General features: G+C 43.3%; 1 protein-coding gene across 1 annotated transcript in view; it reads right to left on the bottom strand.

Annotated features, from left to right (window-relative positions):
- The window catches only part of LOC146322641 (cyclic AMP receptor-like protein A), a 72,695-nt gene that overhangs the window by 8,026 nt on the left and 39,006 nt on the right, over positions 1 to 25,663 (bottom strand). The window contains exons 11-12 of the mRNA XM_084724675.1: positions 24,059 to 24,141; positions 3,072 to 3,219 (exon numbers count right to left, since the gene is read on the bottom strand). Of these exons, the coding sequence (XP_084580801.1) occupies positions 3,072 to 3,219; positions 24,059 to 24,141 (231 nt within the window). The remainder of the gene's footprint in view (positions 1 to 3,071; positions 3,220 to 24,058; positions 24,142 to 25,663) is intronic.

The following is a 25,663-nucleotide window of genomic DNA, read 5'->3' as shown; positions in this document are numbered from 1 at the left end:
AATTCATTTTTAAATCACTAAAATATTTTTAAATTAGTATTTTGTTTCTAATTTTATTAAGTAGCCATGTCATAAGCAGCATAATGTATCGTGAGCATGTTATGATGCAAGACCCCTCGGTGTCCCACATCTCCCGGATCACTGTAAATGATCCCTTACATAATGCACATCATTGCAATATCTTATGCCTATTCCCAAATTCAATATAAAATTGTGACTCTGGCGAATTGTCTAAACAAAAGAAAAAGAGGGGGAAAACTTGTTCGTTTTGTATATTATCTTTTTTTTATCTAAAGATTATTTGGCAGTTTTTCTTATTATCAATTGAGCTGTCAGTTATTTTCTTGACTGATTGCTTAGTCATAAAATTAAACATAAACACATAAAAAACCATCCATATCCACATCAGTGGAAAACTGGCTTTCACATCACAAAATTGTTTAACATCTGTCATACATCGTCAACTAGACTCTCCTTGGCACAAAATCAACAGAATGTATTGGTGAGAGCTTCACGCGGTTTGTTAATCAATCTCACTGACTTCAACTACTTTACCAGGCAATGAGACTGATGGCTTTCAAAATTAAATCTCTGTGTTCTGATACACCACCTCTTCATTATAAGACTGTGTTGTCTAGCTTCTGTTATTGAACAATTTATTCCTCTCAAATAGGAAAATGTGGCTTTACCATTTCTGTTAATTATTACTATTTTAGCCCCTTTTCAGTGAAGTCTTGTCGCCTGACAGTAACTACTACGACTCTTTTGCTCCTTTTTTAATTTTATATGCAATTTGCCTGGCTTTGATTCAGCGAGTCAGCCCAGCATTGCAGTTTGTACCCTACTGAAGGTGTATAAGTGGCTGATGACCGCTCGTCTTTAGTTAAGTAGGTGAATGGTGTATTAACAGGGACGTAACAATACATTCAACTCACTATTTGATACAATTTTCTCATGATTTTTTTTAACAGAATGAGCTTGCAGACAAATTATGACTGAAAAATATTCCTGGAATTATTTCTCAGATGAAAAACACAACATGTCTGAGGTAGGGTGTAGCTGTGAAACACAAACTATGCAATGAATGTATATTTTTTAAAAATGTATATATATTTAAATATATATAAAGTACAAGATATGTTCTCTTATCTTTAACAAATTAAATCCCTCTTAATTAATTATTATTATTATTATTTTTATCTCTGAGGTAGAGTAAACTGCAAAAAAACCATATGACCTCTTCTTAAAAGTGCAAGTGTTATCTTAAATAACAAAAAATAAATAAAAATGGGATTTTTTAAAAACAAATCCTAAATCAATATAAATAAATGAATAATACCAATAAATGAAATCTCTTCAAATAAACTAAGGCTTGCATGTTTTTCTAGTTTGAAAATCTGCTTGTCAGCGTGGATTGTTCTTTTAACAGTTTCTTTGATCAGGCGGTGTTGACTTGAGCTTCTCACTATGCTGCCAGGTGACATGCTGCATCATGTTGGTTGTGCTACTTGTATAGGTCATCGCCCTCTTGCAATATTTGCATGCAGCCTGAGTCTTGTCCATGATCTTCTCACCCTCTTCATTTTTGAACACAGGGCGTCTATCTTATGCTGATCTAAAGCACAAGTGGAAAACGCGAGGTGCAATGAATTTAATTTATTCAAGGTGTGTCCATCTTACGCCAGGGGCGCAGGGGTATCCTGTCCTGTCTTGCCCCTTGTGCCACCAGCGTACAGTGGGATACACCTATCAGGTGTGCCCAAGTGCCTTTGTTTATTCATCGGCGAGTTTAGGCTGACATGCAATAAGCCAACCAGAAAGTCGGCTCTCATCACCTTAAGGAAGCAGGTGCAGCATGGCAGTGGATTTACCAAGAGGAAACAAAGAGAAAAGATTGTCAAAGCCAGGAGACAGATCTCCTGGTCCGAGGAGTAAAAACATGAGAGTGCGCAATATATGGAGACACCAGGACATCTCCAAAACAGCTTCATGTGGAGAAAAAGTAATACAATAAATGAACTGCAAATGTCATGCAGATATGTAACTGGTTATGTTTTTATGTTGGGGGAGAGAGATGGTACGGTGGAGAGGAGAGGCGAACCGATCCAGCCAGCTCAACGGAGCAGGTACACGGCTGACCGTGCTCCTCCTTTCCTCTCCTCTTCCTCCCATCTTCACTCCTCTGTCCCACTAACACTACTGTGGGTGTAGGAAACAGAATTTGAAAGTGTTTCTGAAGTTTGAAGTGCTCAAAATTACACACGGATCCAACCAGCTCTGTCAGAAGCACTCATACCTTTTTCTCCCAGGTCGGTCGGGTCTTGTACAGTCAAATATGAGAGTAGATTACACACTCTGCTCTTTCAAAATGGCATCGTGATTCATTTTTCTTCTCAACCGATTTCGGTCGTCACACATTTGTATCGATTTTTAACTGTCTCATGATACATTGTTACATCCCTATGTATTAACATTTAATTTCCTATAAATTCCTCACAATAAAACTCCCCCCTTATTTGGTTATCTAAAAGCTTTTATTATGAAGCATCAAAATCAGGAGGGGTTTCATCTGCAGTAACATAAAACCTATCCCGGTGAAAGCAGACATGAAACAGTAAAATGAAGCAGAAACTAAACTTCAGACCACAGAGATTCAGTTAGAAGCTACAAAAGTATGGAGAGCTGCACACAAAGAAACCTTTAAAAACACCTTTCTCTTGGCTTTCCAGCACACATCAGAAATATACCAGAAAGCAAAACAGGTCTACTGGTGATGTGGAAGCCATTCGCCCACTTTTAGTGGGTTTAGCCCTTTTAAAAAAAAAAAAAACACATAAACATGCTAATTTTGGTGTGAATACTGCCTTACTGTTATTGTCAAACAAATATCTCTAAGATGTTACTGGAAGTGTTAAGGAAATGTTACCAGGTCAAATCTTGTCAGATGTGTACAAGTTTTATGGAAAAATTAATGGAGGTTGTATTCAGAAGTGTTAAATGGCAAAGACATTTCTGTAGTGATTTGCATGTCTGAACGGGGTTAGAGATACATGTGTGTGCAGCTGCTGTACCTGCATGCCAGTAGGGCTCAACAGGCTCCACCAATCCCTATCCAGGCCAAAGACAAAGGCATTGGCCAATCCGTGGAGAGGTGCTGACAGGACGTGCAACAGGGTGAGAGTGAAGGACGGATCCTGTGAGTAGAAGGCATTATGGAGCCTGTTGGAGGAGAGAGAGACAGAAGTGTTGAGTTCATCCATAAAAAAGTTGTAAATAAAGAGAGAACCTGCAAGAGAGCTGCAGGGGTGAGTAATTGAAGGAGAAATCAGAGGGAGAAGAAAGACAGCAAGAGGAAAAAAGGGAGAGACAGAGAGCGAGAGGTTGACAGACAGAGCAACAGAAAGAGGGAGAGGACAAGTGAGTGACAGAGTGAGGGACAGGGTGAGAACGGGAGGTAATGAGAGCGAGCGGCGGAGGCAGAAAAAGAGAGGGAGCGAGGGAGAGGAAAGGGGGAGGGCGAAAGAGCGAGTGAGCTTTATATCAGCGTTTAAGAGCCCATTAGGCAGTGTGAGACGGCTGGGCTGACACATTCTTGGCTGCCGCTTCGACAGCACGCAGCACTTTACAAGGACAGGGAGAAGTGTAGCGCTCAACTCCCTTCCTCTCCTTCTCTCCCCTTTTCTCTCATCTCAGTTTCCTGCTTCTCCTGACCACAATTTCACAGTCCCCCTCTTCTCCGTCTTTTTCATTCCACACACGTCTCCTACACATTGCCTCCCCCCTCTCTCCCGTATCTCTCCCTATTTCTGTGCATTGGGTTTCATCTATCTGGATATCTCATTTTCATCTCGACTCGTGAGGGCGATCCTCGATCCTTTTCTTTTCAATTCCCCTCCCTGCGCCTATCTCTCTGGAAGCCTGGGGCATGACTACGAGGAGAACCTGATATTGTGTGGTGCGGCTGCAAACTAATGGCTGCCCCTGAGAATGATGCTGCTCAGCCATTAACCCTGGATTAACCCTGTATTAGCGCTGCTCGCCGGGTTAGCCCGCCGCTAATGTCTTTTATTGATCTATTAGCGAGAGAATCAAACCGCGCACAGCTCACAGCATTTTCCGCATGTGCAGCGTTCCTGGCTTGGGTGCACGGAGTGAACTAAGTGGCCATGGTGGTTGACCTCAGGGTCGGTAAAGTCATCCCCAAGCTACTTGTGCCCCGCAGGGACGGAAGACACAAAACCAACCATTTGAGAAAAAGAACCACTGTGTGGTTACAAGCAGTTACGTGAGACACCACAGTCACTCGTCTCTGTGTGACTGACACAGTCAGAGGATGAGACATGTCTCCACTTATTTAAAATGATAATGTTTGTCGAAATCTTTGGTAATAGCACCATCATTGTGTTTTGAATTAATCATTTCACAACAGTGTTGCCAATAGTGTGACACTGTTGGACTCATCCTTGAACAAACAAGCCTGGGCAGCTTTAGTGCCACCAGCCTACAAATAAGGCACGTACACTAAAATTTCTGCTGGCGCCTAACGGCAACCAAATGTAAATGTGGAGAAATCTCCACTGCAAAATATAGCAAATGTTCTTTATAGAGCAATATGATATATAGTTACACTATAACTATTATTACTGTGTCTATCAATGTTGGCAGCAACATGTGATAAAGTTAAGCATTAAAGCGATAGTTCACCCAAAAATGAAAAGCAGTATGGAGACATTTTGTGGGTTTTTGTGTTCTTTTTTACATTTTAAAACTGGTCACCATTCACCTCAGTTGTACTGGATTTGGCTGCAACCCTGTTTTCCACTGAAACTCAGGGAGCGTTTTATGAACTGGAGATCTTCACCCATCAGCACAGGGGTGAGTAGATATTGAGTGAATTTTCATTTTTGGGTGAACTATCACTTTAAAGCCTCTGGAAATGTGGCTTTAATTACTAAAATGCATATACAATGCCAAAGTTTAGTTTCTCATTAAGCATCCACAAAAGACCTGGGTGAAAACAAACTTTCATAACTATTGCAGCCTAGTCAAAAACAACATTTTGCTGTTTAAACCATTTCCTTCTGTGTAGGCATGGCAGATCACGTTTGATTGACATTGATCTCGGGAGTCTCAACACAAAAGCTAAGCAACGTGATGCTGTGGACGGGCAGCAGAATATTTTAGCAACCTAAAAAAAAACAATATTGGTTTAAGTGTACGCTATATTTAAAACATTTTCACCACTGCAGTGCCTGAACTCAAGCCATCATCATGTTACAGTCATTTTTTACAGTAATTTTACCTCACAGAACACAGGAGTTGCTGGTCTACCACTGCCTTGATCTGTTAGTTTGTTTGTTATTGTGTGACTTTTGTGTTTTAACACGTTAGTACAGATCCAAACTAACATTACTTGCTGTTAATCAGAGCAGCAGTGGACTAGCAACACCTGTGTCCTACGAGGTAGCGAGGTTCCTTTTAATATGAGGCACTTAAATACATTGTCAGAAGACTGTTGTAGATTTCATTTAACAGACGCTTCTTCAGATGAGTCTTTTGTTGTAACGAGCAACGTAGCGTGTTAATTTTGCAGTTCAGGTACTCAGTGGTTTCGCTACGTTTTCAAATAAGCTATCCGTTACATGAGAATTTTGTTGTATTTTCATTACTGTAGGAAGTACCGCCGCCTGCACCTGTCGGTGGAGGAGACGCTGAGTTTGACAGTTTTGCATTTGAGACAGAAGACAGACACAGCCTACTGTCTCGGGGGACACTGACCACATGGAGTATCTCAAGTCAGGTCTTGAGATGGATGTATTGAACAAATTCCCCATGATCTAATCTTTCTTTGAGTCAATACTCCAACACCATCCAGTGTGCATGTGGAGAGGCTTTTTTAGCCTTGGAAGTCTCATCAGAGAAACTGACTGTCTGACACACATTTTGAAAAACTTCTTCTGCATCATAAAAGATTGAACTACAGAGAACATTTGCAAAGACTCGTGTTGAAAATCCTGTGTGTGTGTTTTACAATGCTAACTGCTTCATGAGTTGCGTGTTCACACATAATATACTGTAGGCTATACGAGCCCATGTTTTACTGTTTTCATAGAGGCAGCTATGTAATGTGCCTCTGCACAGTTTGCTGTTAGATCATCAGGACGACAAAACCAACATGTGCAAAGAATCATAAAGTGTTTTTTATTTCTGGTAATGCAAAAGTACTCTAACAAGTTACTTTTCTCAGTAGATAATTTTGTAACATAAGGTAGATTTTAATGGCAGTAATTTTGTATGTAACAAGTTGTTTTTAAAAGTAATGTTACTCAACATGGCTATCTATTCCAGAAACCCACGACAAGAATAAAATGGGACTGATAGCATTAAATTGAAACAAACATGAATTCACAATAGCTGCGACCAGTGACCACATACATGCTGGCATTCTCTCTCACACACACCCACTTGACCTCCATGGCTTAAGTATAAAAAGTGCGACTGAGTCACACCAAGAGAAAAAGGAACACTTTTCCGAGTCTAAAGACACCTGCCACCTGCCGCAGGGTTTGCAAAGTGTGAAGTCCCTGCAGGTGAAAAGTAAATTTAAAAAAAAAGTTTTTAAGTTTCCCTTTTTCAGGTTTGAAATTAATCCATTTTTAAATAGTCATCACAACTAATAAAACAAAGTCATGTGATTTAAATTATGTGTTATGCTTCATTTATCAGACATAGTTTAATAGGTGTTACTATATTCAGTCACCTGTCATATTAACGCCGGGACGTATCTTATATCTAGTGACTGGTATTAGTCTCTTACGTTGGTCAGAGTTGTGATTAAAGGTTTTGGTGTGCCTCAGAAGATTTTTACATTTTAAATTGGGCCATGGCATTAAGTGTGGGAATGGTGGCATTTATATATTGTTTGGGAAATTTAAAGCATCATCATACGGTTTGAGTCGCCATTCAGTCATATTTTGGTATTAATGTTGCTCCCCACGGAACAACAGCGGTGCTGCCATTTTTGCCAGCAGTTTTGAATTTACAACAGGGTTTATACCATCCTAACTCATGATTCCTAATTTCAGAAATTCTTCAGTTAGGACAGTCCTGTAATAGCTAAATCCCAGTCCTAACACAAATAAGGATTTTTCCCAAAATACAGTCAGGAAACATGTTTCTGTAGTACCAAAAATCCTTAATGTCATCCAAACCAGAGATAAACTAGAATTTCAGACTTAGGAAGTGTCTTTAATGAGGCCCCTGAGTGCTTATTGTTGATTACATCGTTAAAAGGGTGAGGTGGAACGTTGCCGACTCGACTTCCTCTGTTATGAATGAACCTGCACAAAGGTAACAAGAACCTGCTGACCGCCAGTAATTGGTTGTCTGTACTCGGGGTTAGGTGTGATTACTGTGCTTTCAGTACAATTACAGGAGTGGACTACACATCACATCCCGTCTGAAGGAATGAACAGACAAAACATACTGACATGACTTTGGATGACAACAGTTTTGGTAAAATTTTGATTTATTAGTGAGTATTTCTGAGTGTCCACAATGCTGCACCTGTAAATTACAGGTTAGAAGCCCTTTTACTTTGTCAAACTGAGGAAGCACATCATTATGATCTGGGTTTTTCACTTCGATTAAAAAACCCAGTGACTCTGCAGGTGAAAAGCACAGGGAGATGATTATGCAGATTCATCCACAAATCTGGTTATAATCCTCTCTTATCCTCTTTTGCAGCACGAGGTTGCAAGGTTTATTTGCTGGTAATCTGTCTCCATTTACCTTCCAACCACCCTGTGAAAAGTTGTGACAGGAAGGAGACCACAAGTCGGGCTGGCCAAGACCGACCTGCAACGAGAGCCTACCTGTTGTAAGTCAGTCTGGGTAGGGCTGTAAACTAAACGCAGCTTAAAATAAAACCAACAGAGCAGCTAGTGGAGCGTAGCGCGGCGTGTCCCAGCGCTTGTTGAAGTGAGGACCATTTCAGAGCGACGCTGCCTATTTTCTGGGTTAGCCTACTGCTGTATCTCCAAGGACCAGACCAGCTGCTGCTCACATTCATTTCACTTCCCATTAAAGGTGAAATAAATCAGGAGTCCCCACACAACCTCCTTAGAGACGCAGGAAACACACACACATACACGCACACTCGCAGGAAGTCGGACACATACAGACATGCATAAACACACACATCCCTGCCTGTGCGTAGAGGTGTGTACACACAGTATAACCTAGGTCATATGCATCGAGGATGTCAGGTGGAGAGGAAATGGAGTGGATGTGTGTTTGTGTGCGCGTCTGCCTCTGTGTGTGTGTGTTTCTCTGACAGCGCAGCGGTGAGAGTGAGTGGGTCTGTGTGAAGGGGGGCTATTTCTGGCGTCTCATTTTTTTTTCCTGCTGCCGCAAAGAAATGCGATCGGCGTCCGGGAAACGAGAGCTGGCAGCAAGCAATCATCTGCCTGCCACACACACACACACACACACACACACACACACACACACACAGCACCTCGCAGTGCCGAGCAACACGCGCCATGGCAACGGAACAGCCGCAATTAGAGGCGAAGAGCCTTTCCCCTCCATCGAGGGAGAGACGGAGAGCGAAATGAAAGGACGAAAGAAAGAGCAGGCGAGGGAGAGAGAAAGAGAGACAGGAAGGGAGGGAGGGAGGGAGGTGGAGGGGATGTGGAGGTGGGGGAGGGCAGAGTAACAGCGCTGCACAGGAAGGAGAGAGGGAGGAGAGTGGAAGAGGAAAAGGAGAGCACGATAAAGAGGTGAGAATGTGCAAGAGTGAGGCTGTGAAGGGGAACGAGGGCTGAGAGCAATGGAGGAGAAGGAGGAGGAGGAAGAGGAGGAGAGAGGAGGGGAAGGAGTGAGGCTGAATGGAAAAGACTAAAAAGCAAGAGGAGGCGAGGAAGAGGAGGAGGAGGAGGAGGAGGAGAGATATCCAAAAAGACAGATTGCAAGACATGAGCGAGACAAACAAAAGAGATTACGTGCGAGAGAAACCAAGATAAGACGCGGTGGTGGGGGAGAGAAGGCGAGGAGGTTAGATAGAGAGAGAAGGGAGAGATGGAGAGACGGGTGGAGGCGTGCGGAGGAGGAGGAGGAGGAGGAGGAGAGGGGGGAGGCAGGCTGTTTCTCCTGTGTGAGCCGGGCTAATGAAAGATGAATGAGGGAGGCAGTGGTGGGAAGGAGAGTGTGGCTGCGGGCGATGCCTGGCTGAGTTGCTGTGTGTGTGTGTGTGTGTGTGTGTGTGTGTGTGTGTGTGTGTGTGTGTGTGTGTGTGTGTGTTGGGGTTTGTGTGTGCGCTGTAGTTGAGTGAGTCTCACAGTCGGCTGACTGGTGTTGGACAACAGGGATGTTATTGTGTGTACTGTGTGACTCAGGTCAACAACAATAAACACCATCATACACACGTAGACGTAAGGGTTCCAACATGGTTCTCTCTCAAAGGCTGAGGTTCCATCTTGGACCATTTGGTTCTGAGCCCTTTTTTGAAGAAAGGCTTCGTCAGGGCTTCATCAAGAACCCTTGTTGATGAAAGGGTTCTTTCTACCATTTAGTAATATAAAAGGGTTCTTAGTGAATCCTTTGAACATGAAAAGTTCTCAGTAGAACCCCCTGACTGTGTTTTAGATAAAACCCTTAAAATATAAAAAGGTTCTCTGTAGAACCCCCACTGGTGGGTTCTAGATAAAACCCTTGGAATATAAAATGGTTCTTGGTAGAACCTTTAATGTATTTTAGATAAAACCATTGAATTATAAAAAGGTTCTCAGTACAACTCCCTTGGTGGGTTCTAAATAAAACCCATGGAATATGAAAATGATCTTGGTAGAACCCCTTGTCAGAGTTCTGGATAAAACCCTTAGAATATAAAAAGGTTATCAGTAAAGCCCCCTTGGAGGGTTCTAGATAAAACAATTGGAATACAAAAATGTTCTTAGTAGAACCCCCAGGGTGGATTCTAGATAAAACCCCTGGAATATAAAAAGGTTCTCTGTAGAACCCCCTTGCTGGGTTCTTACTAAAAATGTCTGGTATAAAAAGGGCTCTTAGTTGAAACCCCAGGGTGGGTTCTTGCTAAAAGCCCTGGAACATAAAAAGGTTCTCAGTACAGCCCCCCTGGTGGGTTCCCAGATAAAACAACAGGAATGTACAAAGGTCCTCCATAGAACCCCCTTGCTGGGTTCTCGATAAAATCCTTAGTATAAAGCTCCTAGTAGAATACCGAGGGTGGGTTCTAGATTAAAACCTTGGAATATATAAAAGCTTCTTAATTGAACACTCTGAGTGGGTTCTTGTTAGCACCCTTTTAGAAGGTGGAAAGGTTCTGGATATAACCCCCAGACAGGGTTCTGGCTGGAACCATTACACCATAGAAGAGTTCTCTATAGAACCTCTTCTAGCAGATACTGGGTGAAACTTCTCACAGATGGTTCTTGGTACAATCCTTCATGTTAAGATCAAGGTAGAACCCCATGTAAAGATCCCAAGTGGAACCTTTATAAAAGGGTCTACCAGGAACCAAAAAGGGTTCTCCTATGGGAGCAAGCCGAAGACCCATTTATGATTCTAGTTAGCAGTTAGTTTTTAAGAGTGCACACATGTAGAAACAGACCGTGTAGCTTTAAGTCTGCGTCTGCTGCCACCTGTAAGCATGCAGTCAGTCATTAGCACTCGCGCGGCGTCTTCTCGCCTCACTCACTTATTCAGACCCTCCATCTCTCATGCTGTCAGTCACTCTTTGAACCCGTCTCTCCCTCCAGATTCTCTGCAAAATCCTTCATCTGCTGCCTCTCTCTCTCTCCTCCAATATCCCTGCCAGTCTATACCACTTTCCAGCCATCAATTTCCCCACCTTTGTCCATCAGAGTTCACCTTTTCGTCTGCCTCTAATTGTTGTACCGAACATCCTCGAGTCGGAGCTGTTACTGTAACAGCTTGGACGAGAACTCCTTCCCAAGAGTGGAGGGCGACCAGACAGAGAAGTCATCCTGACCCCGATCACACTTCCTCCTCTCTCCGACTGACTGCCTGACTTCTTTTTTTTTTTCTCTCTCCAGACGAATCACATGCTTCACAGTGCCAAAACAAGGCCCTAGTGCTGCCCACGGTGCTGCTGCTGACAGCAGATCTGAACTTTTCTCTGACTAAAAGGCATAATTCTGCCAAAATGAGCACGACTTTTTTTCAACTCACTCGGAGTTTAGATGAAATGAAAAATGGCTTTCTAACCCTTTTAGATCACACCCCTAGTGATATTATGCACCTGTTTAATAATATATGCCAAAACATTACAAAAAAGTCAATTGCTTCGTGTAGATTTTTAGATCAAAATCATGGAAAAACTTTTTTTTTTCCTATCTGTAAAACAAAATATGATACATGTTTATGTAAGACGGAACCAACCAGTTTCATGACATCCACCTGTCAATAAGTTTTCAACTTTTAGTGGTGCAGAGCTGAAGCTAAATTCATTACTAAGCTTGCTAGCAACAGTATGATACATCTGTGTTTTTTGTTCTATTTCCTCAAAATACTGTTGCTACGGGTCCGCTGGCTCGGATTTATTCACTTTAGGGACAGTGGTATCCGTGATAGCAGATTATGCAAGATGCTGTACAAATGCATAACTGAATAACTTGTATGAAAACACAAGGTAATGACTTAATTTGCTAATTTGGGTGAAACTGTATTATGTTTTATGGAGAAAATGCTTATTGTTTTTCCCTCTGATGTCCTCCAGCTGCTCAGCTTCGATTTTGGGTCAGAGTTTCTACTTATTTAGCTGTCGTTAATGGGGAAATGAACTGGGTTCAGCAGCCTCCCAGTGAACAGGGCCAGACTGGGACCGAACACGGCCTCTGAGACCATCAGGCAATGTTGTACAGAGTCAAATTCAAGCACTTTTCAAGCATTTTCAAGGTGGTGTGTTATTTCTTTATCACATTAAATGAGAAGTTACTGTGCTATAAATAGAATTCTACAGAAGGGTGACAAATTAAAGGAAAACACACCAAATCTGTCACCTGTCTGTAAGTAGACCGACATCCTACAGTATATAACCTGTCAAAACCAATAAAAAAAATCATTCACACAATTACCAGACAAATACTTTTCAATTTCAATAAAATCTTTTTTTTTTTTTGGTTTGGTTTTGGTGCCAATGCGTCTGTTATCCTCCCACTCACTGTTCTATCAGAGGGCACACATCAACAAAGACTGACAGATTACACTACGTGTAGCCACACGTGCAGAGTGGAAAGCAAGGCTTGAGCGGAGTCGTCTTCGACTGTGCGGCAAAAAAAAGGCAAAAGCAATTAAGCTCTCTCCATCTTACAGCATTTCATTAGGGGCTGCAACCAACATATTATTTTTTATTATAGATTAAATTGTCAGTCATTTTCTCAATTAATCAATTAGTTGTTTGGTCCATAAGATGACAGAAAATGGGGAAAATGTCGATCAGTGTTTTCCAAAGCTTAAGATGACATCCTTCAATGTCTTGTTTTGTCCACAACCCATAGTTATTCACTTTATTGTCATATATGACTAAAAAACAGTCCAAGACTGATTACTTGATTATCAAAATAGTTGGCAATATATTCAATAGTTGACAGCTAATCGATTAATCAACAATTCTAATTTCTTTACTTAGAAAGCAAGCTGTTCAATCTGAGAGCAAGTTATTGAAAGTAATACAATAAACACTGCAAGCAGTTTCGACCAATTAATCCAAAATATTGAAGTGTTTAAAGCGATAGTAATTCAAGGGTTTAAAGCGACTGCTTTAACAGCATTGCAGCCAAATCCAGTATAATTGAAGTGAATGGTGGCCAGTTTTAAAATGTAAAAAAACAGAACACAAACTGTCTCCATACTGTTTGTGTGGTGTAATCCAAGTCTCTCTAAGCAGCAACATTACAATTTGATCCAAAAAGACGCCATTTACACCATGTTTTTAGCCTAAATGTCAACTGTAGCCCATCAGACAGGATCCACGTGCACACCCCTTTAGCGGGTACACAGGTTCTCACCTAAGTGGGGAGAGCTTGAGTGAAATTTCATTGTTGAGTGAACTATTGCTTAAAGGACTTTAAAAAAAGAAGAATCCTGAATCCTGAACAAGTTAATCACATCAACAATCGCCAAATTATACTTTAAATGCCGCTGAAATGTGCGCTACTTTGTGTGTGCAATACAATCCTTACACATGAATGTACAAAACATGACAACAACTCAATAAACGCTTCACCTTTTCAGACGGAAGAGGGTCACAGTGTCTGCGGGTAAAGGACCCAGAGCCAACGTTAGCTGCCAGCCTGACACACAGTGTGGCTAACGTTAGCAGTAGCAGCAGCAGCAGCTCCGCTTGTAGGTTTATGTCTGTGTCTGTCCTTAATGTGGGCACGTTTCTCCAGTCAAGTGAATATATATCAGCTTATTCTGTCACAGTCTACATTCATCTGTCCAACTTTGCTGATATAAACATCCGGGGTTCCCAGGACAATCGGGGCATACGCGCTGGCTGAGACGGGCTGCTGTCTGACAGTGCCGCAGCCCTGACTAGTGGCGGCCAGCTGCATAAAATCTTAGAGGCAACAGATAACTGGCATCGTGCATGAATGAAATACTGATAAATATTTTAAATGACTAGTATTTCTGGTGCCCACTAACGTGGGTGGGGACGTTTAATCATATAGTCGACTAATTGCATGCATCCCTAATTGCCTCATAAAACATATGCTTCCCCTCCACACTGTGGAAAAGGTGGGGTACAAACGAATGATAAACAAAATGGACCGAAGATATAGTTTACTATCTCAAAAGTATTTCTCCAAGATGGCCATACCTACGATTTATGTTTGACTGATGATTGGTAAGTATCATTTCATAACAATGTTTGTGGTGCTCTCCTCACAGATTACAATAGGGTAACTGATTTAGAGTCAAAAACATGCAAGTACAATTTTAACATTATTTTATCGTCATATTTATCGTTATCGGCTAAATGCCATAAATTATCGGGATAAAATTTTTTGCCAATATCACCCATCCCTACTGGAAAGCAGCAGTTTTGCTCAAAATGGTCCATTTTAGTCAACCAAATATAAGCTTCTAAAAATAACAAACTAGTTTTTCATCAGTTGACTATGTTAATAATTTGGTTGAGGAGGGAGGTTTTAATTGCACGTGTTTATGACAGATCACAATTCTGATCCAAAAGGTTTCACTAGTAGACTATCAGACTTGAAATCCTGTAAGTCTCAGATGTTTAGTTAAATTTCCAAAAAGCAGAGAACAGTTGATCACCTACCTAACCTTTGACAATACACATGCCTTTGATGAGCAGACGCTGAGACTCTCACACCTTCCCCACACCATCTGTTTGTCAGCTATCAATCCTTTTTTAAATTTAAGCAATAATTCACTATAGAAGGCAAAATTGCCTGGTTGTCATTCCAAGGTGAAGAAACCAGCTCTGATGGATCTTCACCACCTTTTAACCTTAGTTTCTCAAAATGTTGTGCCCTTTCCTGCAGACCAAGTCCTTCTCTATAAGTTTTAGTACCTCCATACATTCTCCTGAACTTTTCTGTGGTTCAGACATGCAAAAGTCAGCTTAAATTGGTTATTCAGTGTGTCATCCACTCTGTTGGGGTGAATATACTTGAAGTCTAATATGTATGACCACGTGTAGTGATACTCATTGTACCTGTGGTATTCAGGAAACTCTTAAGCTTACTAAGACAATTTGAATGCAGCCAAAATTAAATTTAGGTCCAATTAGAAAGACAAAATTTTAACACCAAAATAAAAACAGACAAACATTTCTCAGATACAGATTCTAAGAAAAAATAATAGAAAGTGCCACAGTTTATTCAAGTCTAGAAAGGCTCAATATTAATGTTTTTTCAGAAATCTATTTGCCTGTTGTCAGTTTGGACTTGCCCATGTACAAACTGTCTAATGGATTAGCAGTTACAACAAACATTACCTATAACAATGATAATAATAATAATAATAATAATAATAATAATAATAATAATAATAATAAAAACTAAGTTACAACAATAAAGACTATCATTTTTAATCTACTGCTTGCAACTAACGATTATTTTCAATATTGATTAATCTGCCCTTCATTCCCCAGATTTATCAATTTATCAATCATTTGGTCTTCAAAATGGCAGAAAATAGTGAACAATATCCATCCTAGTTTTTCAGAGTCAAAGGTAATGTCTTTAAAAGTCTTATTTCTTCAGTCCAAAGACCAACGGTATTCAGTTTAATATGATAATAATATAATAATATTTGATACGTTGAAAACAGCATTTTCTGCCTTTTTTGCATGAAAAACGATGATTTTATTTACCCAGTCGGGCAAGTGAGTTGCTAGCCCAACATGGCATTTCACTTGCCTCAGGCAAGCAGGCAATCCTTACTGTTGAGCCCTGCGATGCTTTGGGCATGATAGCCTTTAATCGAATTTGAACCGAGTGGAATCCACTTACCGAATCAAAATCCTTCAGAGCAGGACGATCAGACATTTGCCATTTTAACTCTCAATAATGTTAAGCAACAAAGATATACGGAACTATTTTTTTAAATACTTAAATTTAACCGTGAGAAAACCTGACCTGTGGTTCAAAAGGTTCTGTTGGCTGATCACTTGTCTAATGTGTGTTGGCCTGTAGGGCAGCAGAGACAGAGGACAGAACTTTCATTGTGTAGTGACAACATGTGATCAGGCACTCGAATGTTCATAAGCTCTAATGGTTGTGAAGTATCTGCACAAATATGGCATCCTCTATGGATGTGGACATGTGAACAGTCCACTTTGATCACGGGGTCAACATGGGGATAACTGTCACAGCTAACGGTATGACTCCCATTAGACACTCGCCCACAGATGCACAGCGCACACACATAGACATTTTTTGGTCAACCCTTTGTGCGACCATTCAACCAAATATTTCTGGAATCAAGCTGAAACAAACACACACACACAGATGCGCACCTGCACAAGTACGCACACACACACAAAACGGACAAAGCGGCGCACACAGACCCTGGGGACAGAAGCGGCTAACGTTCACCAACAGAATAAAACCCAAACAAAGAGACATCCTGTTTCCTGGAACACAACACCACTCAACCCTCTGTGCTGGGTGCAGCCAGAAAACACACACATACACACACACACACAAAATGTGTTCATTGTACATTGCTGCGCGTGTTTCCGTGCGGCCTGATTCATGTAGCAGCGTGCGTCTGTGTGTCCAGCGATGCCACTGGCTATGCCTTCTAGCGTCAGTGCACGTGAGTTTATACTTGTGAGTGGCTGTGGTTAGAAGTGTGTGTGTGTGTGTGTGTGTGTGTGTGTGTGTGTGTGTGTGTGTGTGTGTGTGTGTGTGAGAGAGAGAGAGAGAGAGAGAGAGAGAGAGAGAGAGACAGAGAGGAGGGAGGGAGAGCAGATGATAGAGTAGGCTTTAGCGATTCCCTGGAGTGTGAGGCAGCGTTTACGGCACTCTCAGAGCAGCCAGAGTGATGAATATTTAAAGACGTGCCTGAAAGAGCAGAGGGAGGGGGAGCAGGGTGTGTGCGTGTGTGTTTGTGTGCGTCTGTGACAGTGTGCACATGCCTATGTGTGTGTGAGGGAGGTTATCTAGTATCTCCTTTAGCATTTGCGTGTGCCTGAATATACCATATGCACGTACATGAATGTATGTATACGCCTGTATGTACCTAAGTGTAGTTTGTATGTCCATATATGTGAGTATATGTGTCTATATGGCTTATAAGTATGTGTACAGGACAACATATAGTTCATTTGTCTGAATATGTGCGTTATTATTTGTATGTCTGTGAATGGACATGTACATATGCCTGTATCCTCTGTGTGTTTAAACTGATTCACATGCATGCAATCCGCTAGAATATTAAATCCGGAGCCTCATTGTCCGTGTGTGTGTGTTTGTGTGTCCAGCCTCGACACGGGTGCCTGCCCTGTGTGTGTTTGCACTTCACACAGCCCTGTAGGCCAGCTCTCTGTCTTACTAAATGGGGATGAATAGCGGAGCGTCGCCGCTGCTCAACGGGAGACGAATGGCTACGGGGCTCTCTGTCTCCAGTTACACACCGATCACTGCCGGAGACGCAAAAGTACAAGTGCGTACGTGCACACACACACACACACACACACAGTAGGCATGGTCATATATCCGCCCAAATTTTATCTAGGCCACCACATCCACATGTGGCTAAGTTATCACAGAGGCCATCAGAGTGTTTAAAGAGCATGACATCTGACACCACAGACATCTTCAATTGATAAAGATTTTTGTTATCTGTTGTCTAAATAATGGCAACATCAAACCTGATGATTAGACCAGTCGATGTACTGTGTTAAAAGCCAAGTATCACTCTCTCCAAACCAAACACACTTCACAGATGAAATCAGCAATTTAACCTCACAGACAATCCATGGGAGTTGGTGGTCTACCGCTGCATTGACTGGTTGGTTTGTTTGTGTTACTGTATGACCTCAGTGTGTGAAAAGGTTAGTTTGGATTCACCTAAGTTTGGCTTATAAAATGGCAATTTCCCACTGGAAAAGGCTGTCAAATTGCAAAGTAAAGCTGTGGAAATATTCTAAATAGAGAGTATATGTAAACTGACACAGATGTTTTTAGTTGGATCTTTTTGAAGTAGCTAAAATACCTTCTGTTGCGGACTCAATCCACAGCAGTACGTTGCTTAGCTTCTGTGCTGGCTCTACTCTCTGCTTCTCCAAACTGGAAGTGTACTGACCGCCATAAATAATTACCTCATACAAAAGAAGACAGTGGAATACTATCCATGCAAATATCAGAAAGTGTATTCATTTAAATCAGGTTAAAAATAATATTAAAAAGACATACAGTCACGCTGTCATTGAGGTCTGGTGATGCCTCTGACTGTACAGTGGTCTGTCCTATAGGCGTATTAGTGTGTGCTAGATTAACTTACTTTTCATATTTTTATACAGTGTGTACATTGTTAACACACCCAGGGAGAAAAGATGGGTATTAACACTGTGCTATATCTGATGCAATTCATTTATTATACACTGCCCCTGTTTTTAATGAACAAATAAATTAAATGAATTGAAATGAATACAACCCCACATCAAAGCAGTAATAAGTTTTAGTGTGTGACATTATACTCAAATTCAGTTAATCCTGACCCCTTTGAGCCCAGTCACAGAAACCTGGATCCTTGGAATCACTCCTGCAAAGATCTGAGATTAAACAAGGAGAAAATGATAGAGTTTTGCCTTCAAAAACCTGAAAAAAAAAGTCACATACCTACAACCCATATCAAGTTTAAAACTTATTTTAGTAAACAGGCCAACGCTGCCACTCTCGTACAGTAAATTGAATGTGAAGAGATAGATAAATAAAAAAGACTTGCAGACAAATAAAGATGAGAGTTGGAACCTTACACACTGCCTTTCAGCATCTGAGCGGCTCACTTGTTCAAGTAAATAAAATACACCACAAAAGATATTAAGGTATACAGTACAAACCACACACCAGCCTACACACTGAGGCACAAACACACATCGCTGCACACTGAATGCGAGATATTCCGAGAGGCATAGAGGCAGGAACGGAAGGAAGGGAGTGTAGAAAGGAAAGAGAAAGCAGGAGTGTGAGAGAGAGAGAGCGCATCCTGGGATGCAGAATGCCAAATACAGTGAGATAAGAGTTAATGTATCCCCCCCACTGCCCCCCCCCCCTTCATCCCTCCCGTTTGGCTCTCTCTTTCTTCCTCCCTACATCCATCCCTCCCTCCCTCCCTCCCTCCTCCTCTGCCTCCTCCCCGTTTGCTTTGAGGGATGAATAATAACTGCTGCTCTGAGATTTCCTCCCTCGTTTTTCAAAGCGCAGAACGGAGATGGGGAAGGTCTGCCTGGCCCGGGTTGCGTGTGCGGGCGCGTGTGCGCACGCACACAAAAGCGCACAGACGCACTCTATAGCACACACAGACACACGCACACGCTGTCTTGTTCTCGCTGCTCGCCTGGAGCAGGGAAATCAGATCTCCTCCAGAGAAGGGGGGGGTGGCTTAGGCGCTGTAGGGAGCCCATACAAAAATCCCCTGCAAGCACGTATAGGCCTATACACACCACAAAACCCACACGCAGCATCGAGGGAAACCAAGAATAACTAGGAGGATGCAAGCTGCCTCCTGGAGCGACAGGGTGAACTCAAGGTTACAGACACATCACCGGTTCAAGCCCCGCTGCCAGGGCCAATCCGTCCGCGCTGAGGCACCCCTCTGCAGGGCATGTAACCCCGATTGCTCAAAGGCAATCCCTGCCATGCGCCTTGTTTTGGAGGTTTGGGCTTCTAGACAAAGCATTAAACCAGGGGTCTTCAATGTTTCTCCGGCCATGGACCCATTTAGCTGATAAAGAGACAGCACAGGGACCCCCTACTGCATATATTACACTGAATACTTTCAGGTCTTCTCTTGTTTACTTGTAGGTGGTAAGTCAGCAGCAGATATAGCATGGCTAATGTTAACTGTTAGCCTCATCCTCCCCACTTTCACTTGTGTTTTCTGAGGTGGAGGGTATGTCAGAGTCTCCTCCTCGTCAAGCTACAACGCTCCATTGTTGTTCCATAGTAAAGCCAACTGATCGATATGTTTCAATAGTATGTGTCTAACTAGTTTGCTGTTATGGATGGTGCTGCACGTATACTTATCAACCCTCCTGATATTCCTGGAAGACTCTTGATCGCCCTGTCCCAGTTTCCTCGCAGGGTCACAATTCGCCCATATTTCTTTCTTTAGTAGGTTAGCTAACTCACATGATTGCATGAGGATTCATGGGTAGCCTTTTGCCTATGCTGTGTAAGTTAAATGTTTTTTTTTTACGAATAGGCTGATTTATGTTAATGTGTTTTACAGACATATTTTAATTTTTAAAACAACCTATCAAACAGACCCTGCATTAAGGAATTAATATGCAACATTTTCCAAAAACAATGTCAGAAACAAATCAATCATCACTTCTGAACCACTTGAAATGTGTGGTGGTGGCTGTATCTGCAGAGACCCTGCCCTCGGCCTGCATTTTGCTGTGCTTGGGACCCAACCCAAAACGTTGGTATCTGACATCCCAGGAATGAGACACAGCCATCAGCTATCTTTCTGGAGCATTAACGAACAGTTCGGACAAATCCCACTCATTCCAGCTTTAAAGCAAAAAGATACTAAACAGGCATGCCGGTTTCTCCCCGCTTGGTGTCAAAAGGGGAACGGAGGGTGAGGTTGGTGTTTAAAGAGAGCAAGAAGTCCTCATAAAAGACGAGCAGGCTGTCCAGGAGGGGCACTCCGCACATCAAGCCGTGGCGCGCCACAGAAAATCGGCAGCTAGGTTCCGAGGAGAGGGCTTATTTATGCAAACAGGCGTACAAGCACGCACAGTAGGAATCTAGACAAGCCTTGTAAACAAACACACACCCACACCATAAAGCACACAGGGGAGGCGATGTGAGAAGCAGACTGTGAAAACTCTAGTCGTGCCCGGGCAGTGCTTGAACACACACACACACACACACACACACACACACACACACACACACACAAACACACACACACACACACACACGGAAAGAGCTGAGAGGGAGAGAGTGAAGTAGCAGAGAAGGAGAGAAAAGAAGGACAAAGACAGAGAGAAAGAGGAGGGAGAAGTGCGAAGGTATGAGTGGCTCTGGTGCTACTTTTGCGTTGCCAAATGAGGGCAAGTGAACGAGAGAGACGGAGACGTGGTAAAATGATGTATAATGACTCGTCCATGCCTGTGTGAGTGTGTGCGAGCCAGGGAGCGCGGGCGAGGAAAAAGTAGGAGCGCTTTCCCATTTCAATTCGCAACAGCTGGTGTCGAATTAACACATTTACCAGTGTGCATTTGGAACAGATTAAAATTGTGTGTGGCGTGTGACTGTGTGTGTGTGTGTGTTTGCGTGCATATTTGTGTGTGTGTGTGTGTGTGTGTGTGTGGTAGCAGATGAGGGCCAAAAACAAGAGTGTTTGTGTGTGGGAGTGTCTGTGTATTAACGCAATGGATCAGGGCAGGGAGAAATGGCAGAGACAGAGAGAAGGGGGGAGGGTGGGGGAGGAAAGAGGGGTCGGGGGGGGGGGTACAGACTGGGCGAGCTAGAGAGCGAGAGAGAGAGCGCGAGAAAGAGAGCGAGAGAGAGAGCGCTCTACCCGACGGCTTTAGCTGCTGCCCTGGGCCGTCTCTCTAAGCCCTGTTTAGGAGGCTTTGGAGCTCAGATAGAAATAATCCCCCACTCAGACACACACACATACGCACGCTAGGCATGCGCACACAAAATAAAAAAAAAAAGGCACACTCACACGTACACAAACACACGGGAATGCTCATAGACAGACGCGCACAAAAAGCACACACTCAAGTCGAGGCGGACAAACAAGCGCGCACGTAAGCGCACGCACACGCGGCAACAAGCAGAGACAGCACATTCGCCTTGACACGAAACCAACCACCCGCCTACACACACGCGCGCGCGCGCGTGCACACACACGTACAAGGGGAAAAAACACACACACTAAGGCTGTCTGCCGTGCGCTGCTTCCGCACGGCAGAGCACAGCGACATCGGCACGGCACCGTGACAAACACTTTACACACTCCAGCACTCAGCGGAGGGGAGGGAAGGAAGGAGGGAGAGGTGGAGAAAGACGGGAGGAGGAGGATATGAGCCAGGGGGGAGGGAGGTGAGTGGGATGGGGGTGGTGGTGGGGGGGGCTAACAAATTAATAGGAGCCGGAGATATAGCTATAGAGCCAGCGCTGCTGCTGCCGCTGCTGCTGGAGGATGAGGAGGAGGAGGAGGAGGAGGGAGGAGGTGGAGGACGACGACGAGAGAGCAATTCATTCCCGTTTTCTCCTCGTTCGCTCTCTGGAGAAAGGCAGAGCGGAGCAGAGCTGAGTGAGAGAGCGTGTTTGCTCAAGAGAGGGAGGGAGGGAGAGCGGGCTTTGTGTGGCAGAGGAGAGGAAAAGTGGAGGAGGAGGAGGAGGAGGAGGTGGAGGGGGGAAGCGACATAAAAAAGCGAGGAAGTGTGGAAATAAGCGGGATATAACAAAGACGGAAAAGAGGAAGAGAAAGTTACATTGAAGGAGAGGAGGAAGGACGGAGAAGAAGAGGGAGGTTAGCACTCTTACAAATAAAGGTGCTAACTAGAACCATAAAAGGTTCTTCGGCTTGTCCCCACAGGAGAGGCTTTTTTGGTTCCAGGTAGAACCTTTTATAAAAGTTTAACTTGAAACCCTTTCAGAGTTCTACCTACAACCCAACATACAGGGCTATTCCTCGAACCATATGTGAAAAGGTTCACCCAGAACGAGAGCCATGTATGCAAGGTTCTAAAAGAGAACCCCTCTATGGTTTCGTGGCTCCATCCAGAACCCTCTCGATCCAGACTGTTTCCACCTTCTAAGTTAACAAGAACCCATCCAGAGGGTTCTATGGAGAACCTTTAAATATTCTCAATTTCATCCAGAACCTGCAGTGGGTTCTGCCAAGAATCTTTTTATATTCCAAGGGTTTCATCAAGAACCCAGCAATGGGGTTCTACTGAGAACCCTTTATATGCCAAGAGATTTATCTACCCTGCTCAGGGGACACTACAAAGAACTCTATTATATTCCAAGAGTTTATTCTAGAATTCACTCAAGGGGCTCTACTGAGAAACCATTTATATCTAAAAGGAATTTATCTAACCCGCACAGTGGGCTCTACAAAGAACTCTATTCTACTATTATTACTATTTTTATACTTATAATATCTTTCAATATTCCAAGGATTTCATCTTGAACCCACCAACTGAGAATCTTTTATAGTCCAAGGGTTTCATCTAGAACCCAACAATGGGATTTTACCAAAAACCCTTTTATATCCTAAGGGATTAATCTGACTCACCTGGTGGTTCTACAAAGAACTCTTTTATTTTCTAAGGGCTTTATCTAGAACCCACCAAGAGGGTTCTCCCTTTATGTTACAAATAACCCTTGAAGAAAAACTTCTTCAAAATTTTCAACAATCCTCGAAGAACTCTGTCTTTAAAAGGGTTCTCTAGCAGAAAAAGGTTCTGAATGGAACCCGCAGTCTTACAAAGAACCCTTGGCAAACCTTTTCTTCTGAAAGGGTTCTTCAGAAGGAAATGGTTCTGGGTTGAAGTCTTATTTCTAAGAGTGTGGGGTTAGCACAGGATGCAGTTTGTCATCTTCATCAGCCGACAGTCGGGGCACGGCAGGGAGGAGGAGGAGGAGGAGGAGGAGGAGGAGGAGGAGGAGGGGGCTGAAATGGATGGAGAGGTGAAGGAGGAGGAGAGGGTGACGGGGGGATGGGCGGTGTTTAAGCGGAGCCTTTGAGAGACGTTGACCCTGTAATTGACCTGTGTCTCCGCCTACATCGCCGTGGCGACAAGCAGAGCCGCCGCAGCTAATCACTTAGTAACCCTGACCTGTCAATCACACCGGGTTCGGGTATGGGAGTGGAGGAGGAGAGGGGGGGGGCGGGGGGCAAATGAAAGAAAGACGAAGAGGAAGAGAGAGAGGAGGGAGTGAAGGAGTAATAACAGCACCGGGGTTATCATTTACTGGACCACACGCATCCTCCCACCAACCCTCAGCCGACGAAACCCTGGTTTTAAAAAAACCAATAAAAGGCTCTGTGCCTCCAACACGCGCACACACACACACACACACACACACACACACACACACACGCAATCTCCTTTAGTGTTCGTGCTACAGAGAGACCGCGGAGCTCTCTGAGAGTTCAGATAAGAGAGAGTAAGAGAGGAGGACGGGAAGAGGAGGAGGAGGGAGGGAGGGAGGTGTGACGGGTCGAGAAAAGATAAGATAGCAGCAGAGTGAAGCCAACATGCAAATAAAACAACCGAGCGCAGAGTTTATGTGCCGCATAGGTGTGTGTGTGTGTGTGTGTGTGTGTGTGTTACCTGTTGATGAGGGGGAAGATAGACACCAGCAGGTAAACGGAGGGATACCACTTCAGTGGCTTGATCTCCTCCGCCAAGGAAACCTGGAGGAGAGAAAACTGACTAATGACCCACGTAGAGACACTGAATGCTCATATTAATACTCTTGTCTTCCTATCTCACATACACACACACACACACACACACACACACACACGTGCACACACATACTCAGAGTCAGTGTCTTAACTGGAAGATCAGTGCACTGAGGCAAACAACAAAGGCCAATTAAAACCTAATAAAATATTAACCTGCTGATAATACGCAATATCCACACAGTTATGAGGAGAAACGGGGATGATTCCAATTAAACTGGAAGCCAATACTTCGCCGTTGATGTGAAGGGGATGAATTCAATATCTATATAAGCAGGCAGGCAGGAAGAAGACGGAGAGATACGGCAGCAGCTAAAAGTCGAGGAGGGGGAGAGCCTGGCTGTGGAGAGCTTTTACAAGCCGTTATCTAATTCCCAGGAGAGGAGGACTCTTGCGTCCGGAAGAGGCTGAGAAGCGCGGCCCCTGGATCGATTTTCTGCGCTGCGCTGCCCCCCTCCTCCTCTTCTTCCTCCCCTAGGCTAGGACGCAGTAGCCGAGCCAGCGCAAAGCATCCCTCTCTCTCTCTCTTGCACACGCACACACACACACACACACACACACACACACACACACACACACACACACACACACACAGTCGGAGCCGGGAGGCAGGCCCACAAGCTCTGGTCTCTAACCCCACATGCTGGAAATTAATTACTCACAAGAAAGACCCTGAGGCATGCAAGCTCTAACGCAGGCATTTTAAACAATTCAAATGAAAATCACGAGAGCCCCCCGGTGGTATTTTATCGTATGTGTGTGTGCGTACGTGCGCAAATGGGGAGGGGGGGTATTGAATATGGGAGCCAAGTTTCCTGCATGTAACGTATGCTGGCTGTACCTGATCGGCTGAACGGAGAACGGTGCTGTTTTCATACCACAGACACAAACATTAAAGGGATGGTTCGGGGATTTGAGGTGGGGTTGTATGAGGTTATTAGTTTGGAGAAGCAGAGGGGAGTACCAGCAAGGACGCCAAGCAATGTACTGCTGTGGACAGGACCATCAGAAAATGTTTTTGCTACTTACAAAAGGTCCACCTGAATAAATAAATAAATAAATAAATAAATAAATAAATAAATAATTTAAGTGTATGCTAGGACTACACAGCTCTTACTAAAATATGAATCATGATTTTTCTCCATAGGAACTGAGATCAGGATTCTCGATTTTTTTACATGATTTTTATTGTTTCAACACAAACACTTAATGCACTCTTAGACACTCAAATAAAAAAAGGGACTTACACATACAACATACATCAAAGTGCTAGACTTAAACTTTAAAGACTCTTGTAACAAAAAATACCTCAAGTCTCTTTTCCTCTCTAACTTTAGAACACTTAATCAAAACAGAACATATCTGGTGTTATCTGGCGTTTTTGAGGACTGTGTGGTCTGGCCACTGTGATTTTGAGACATGGTTTGTTTGTCCTATAGGAGCAAGTGAATCATTATCATTTAGAAGTGAG

Source organism: Lutjanus erythropterus, chromosome 8 (assembly GCF_056507025.1).
Source record: "Lutjanus erythropterus isolate fLutEry1 chromosome 8, fLutEry1.hap2, whole genome shotgun sequence".
NCBI lineage: Eukaryota > Metazoa > Chordata > Actinopteri > Lutjaniformes > Lutjanidae > Lutjanus > Lutjanus erythropterus.
Note: the sequence above shows the minus strand (reverse complement) of the source record. Positions and strands in the feature narration are given on the sequence as shown.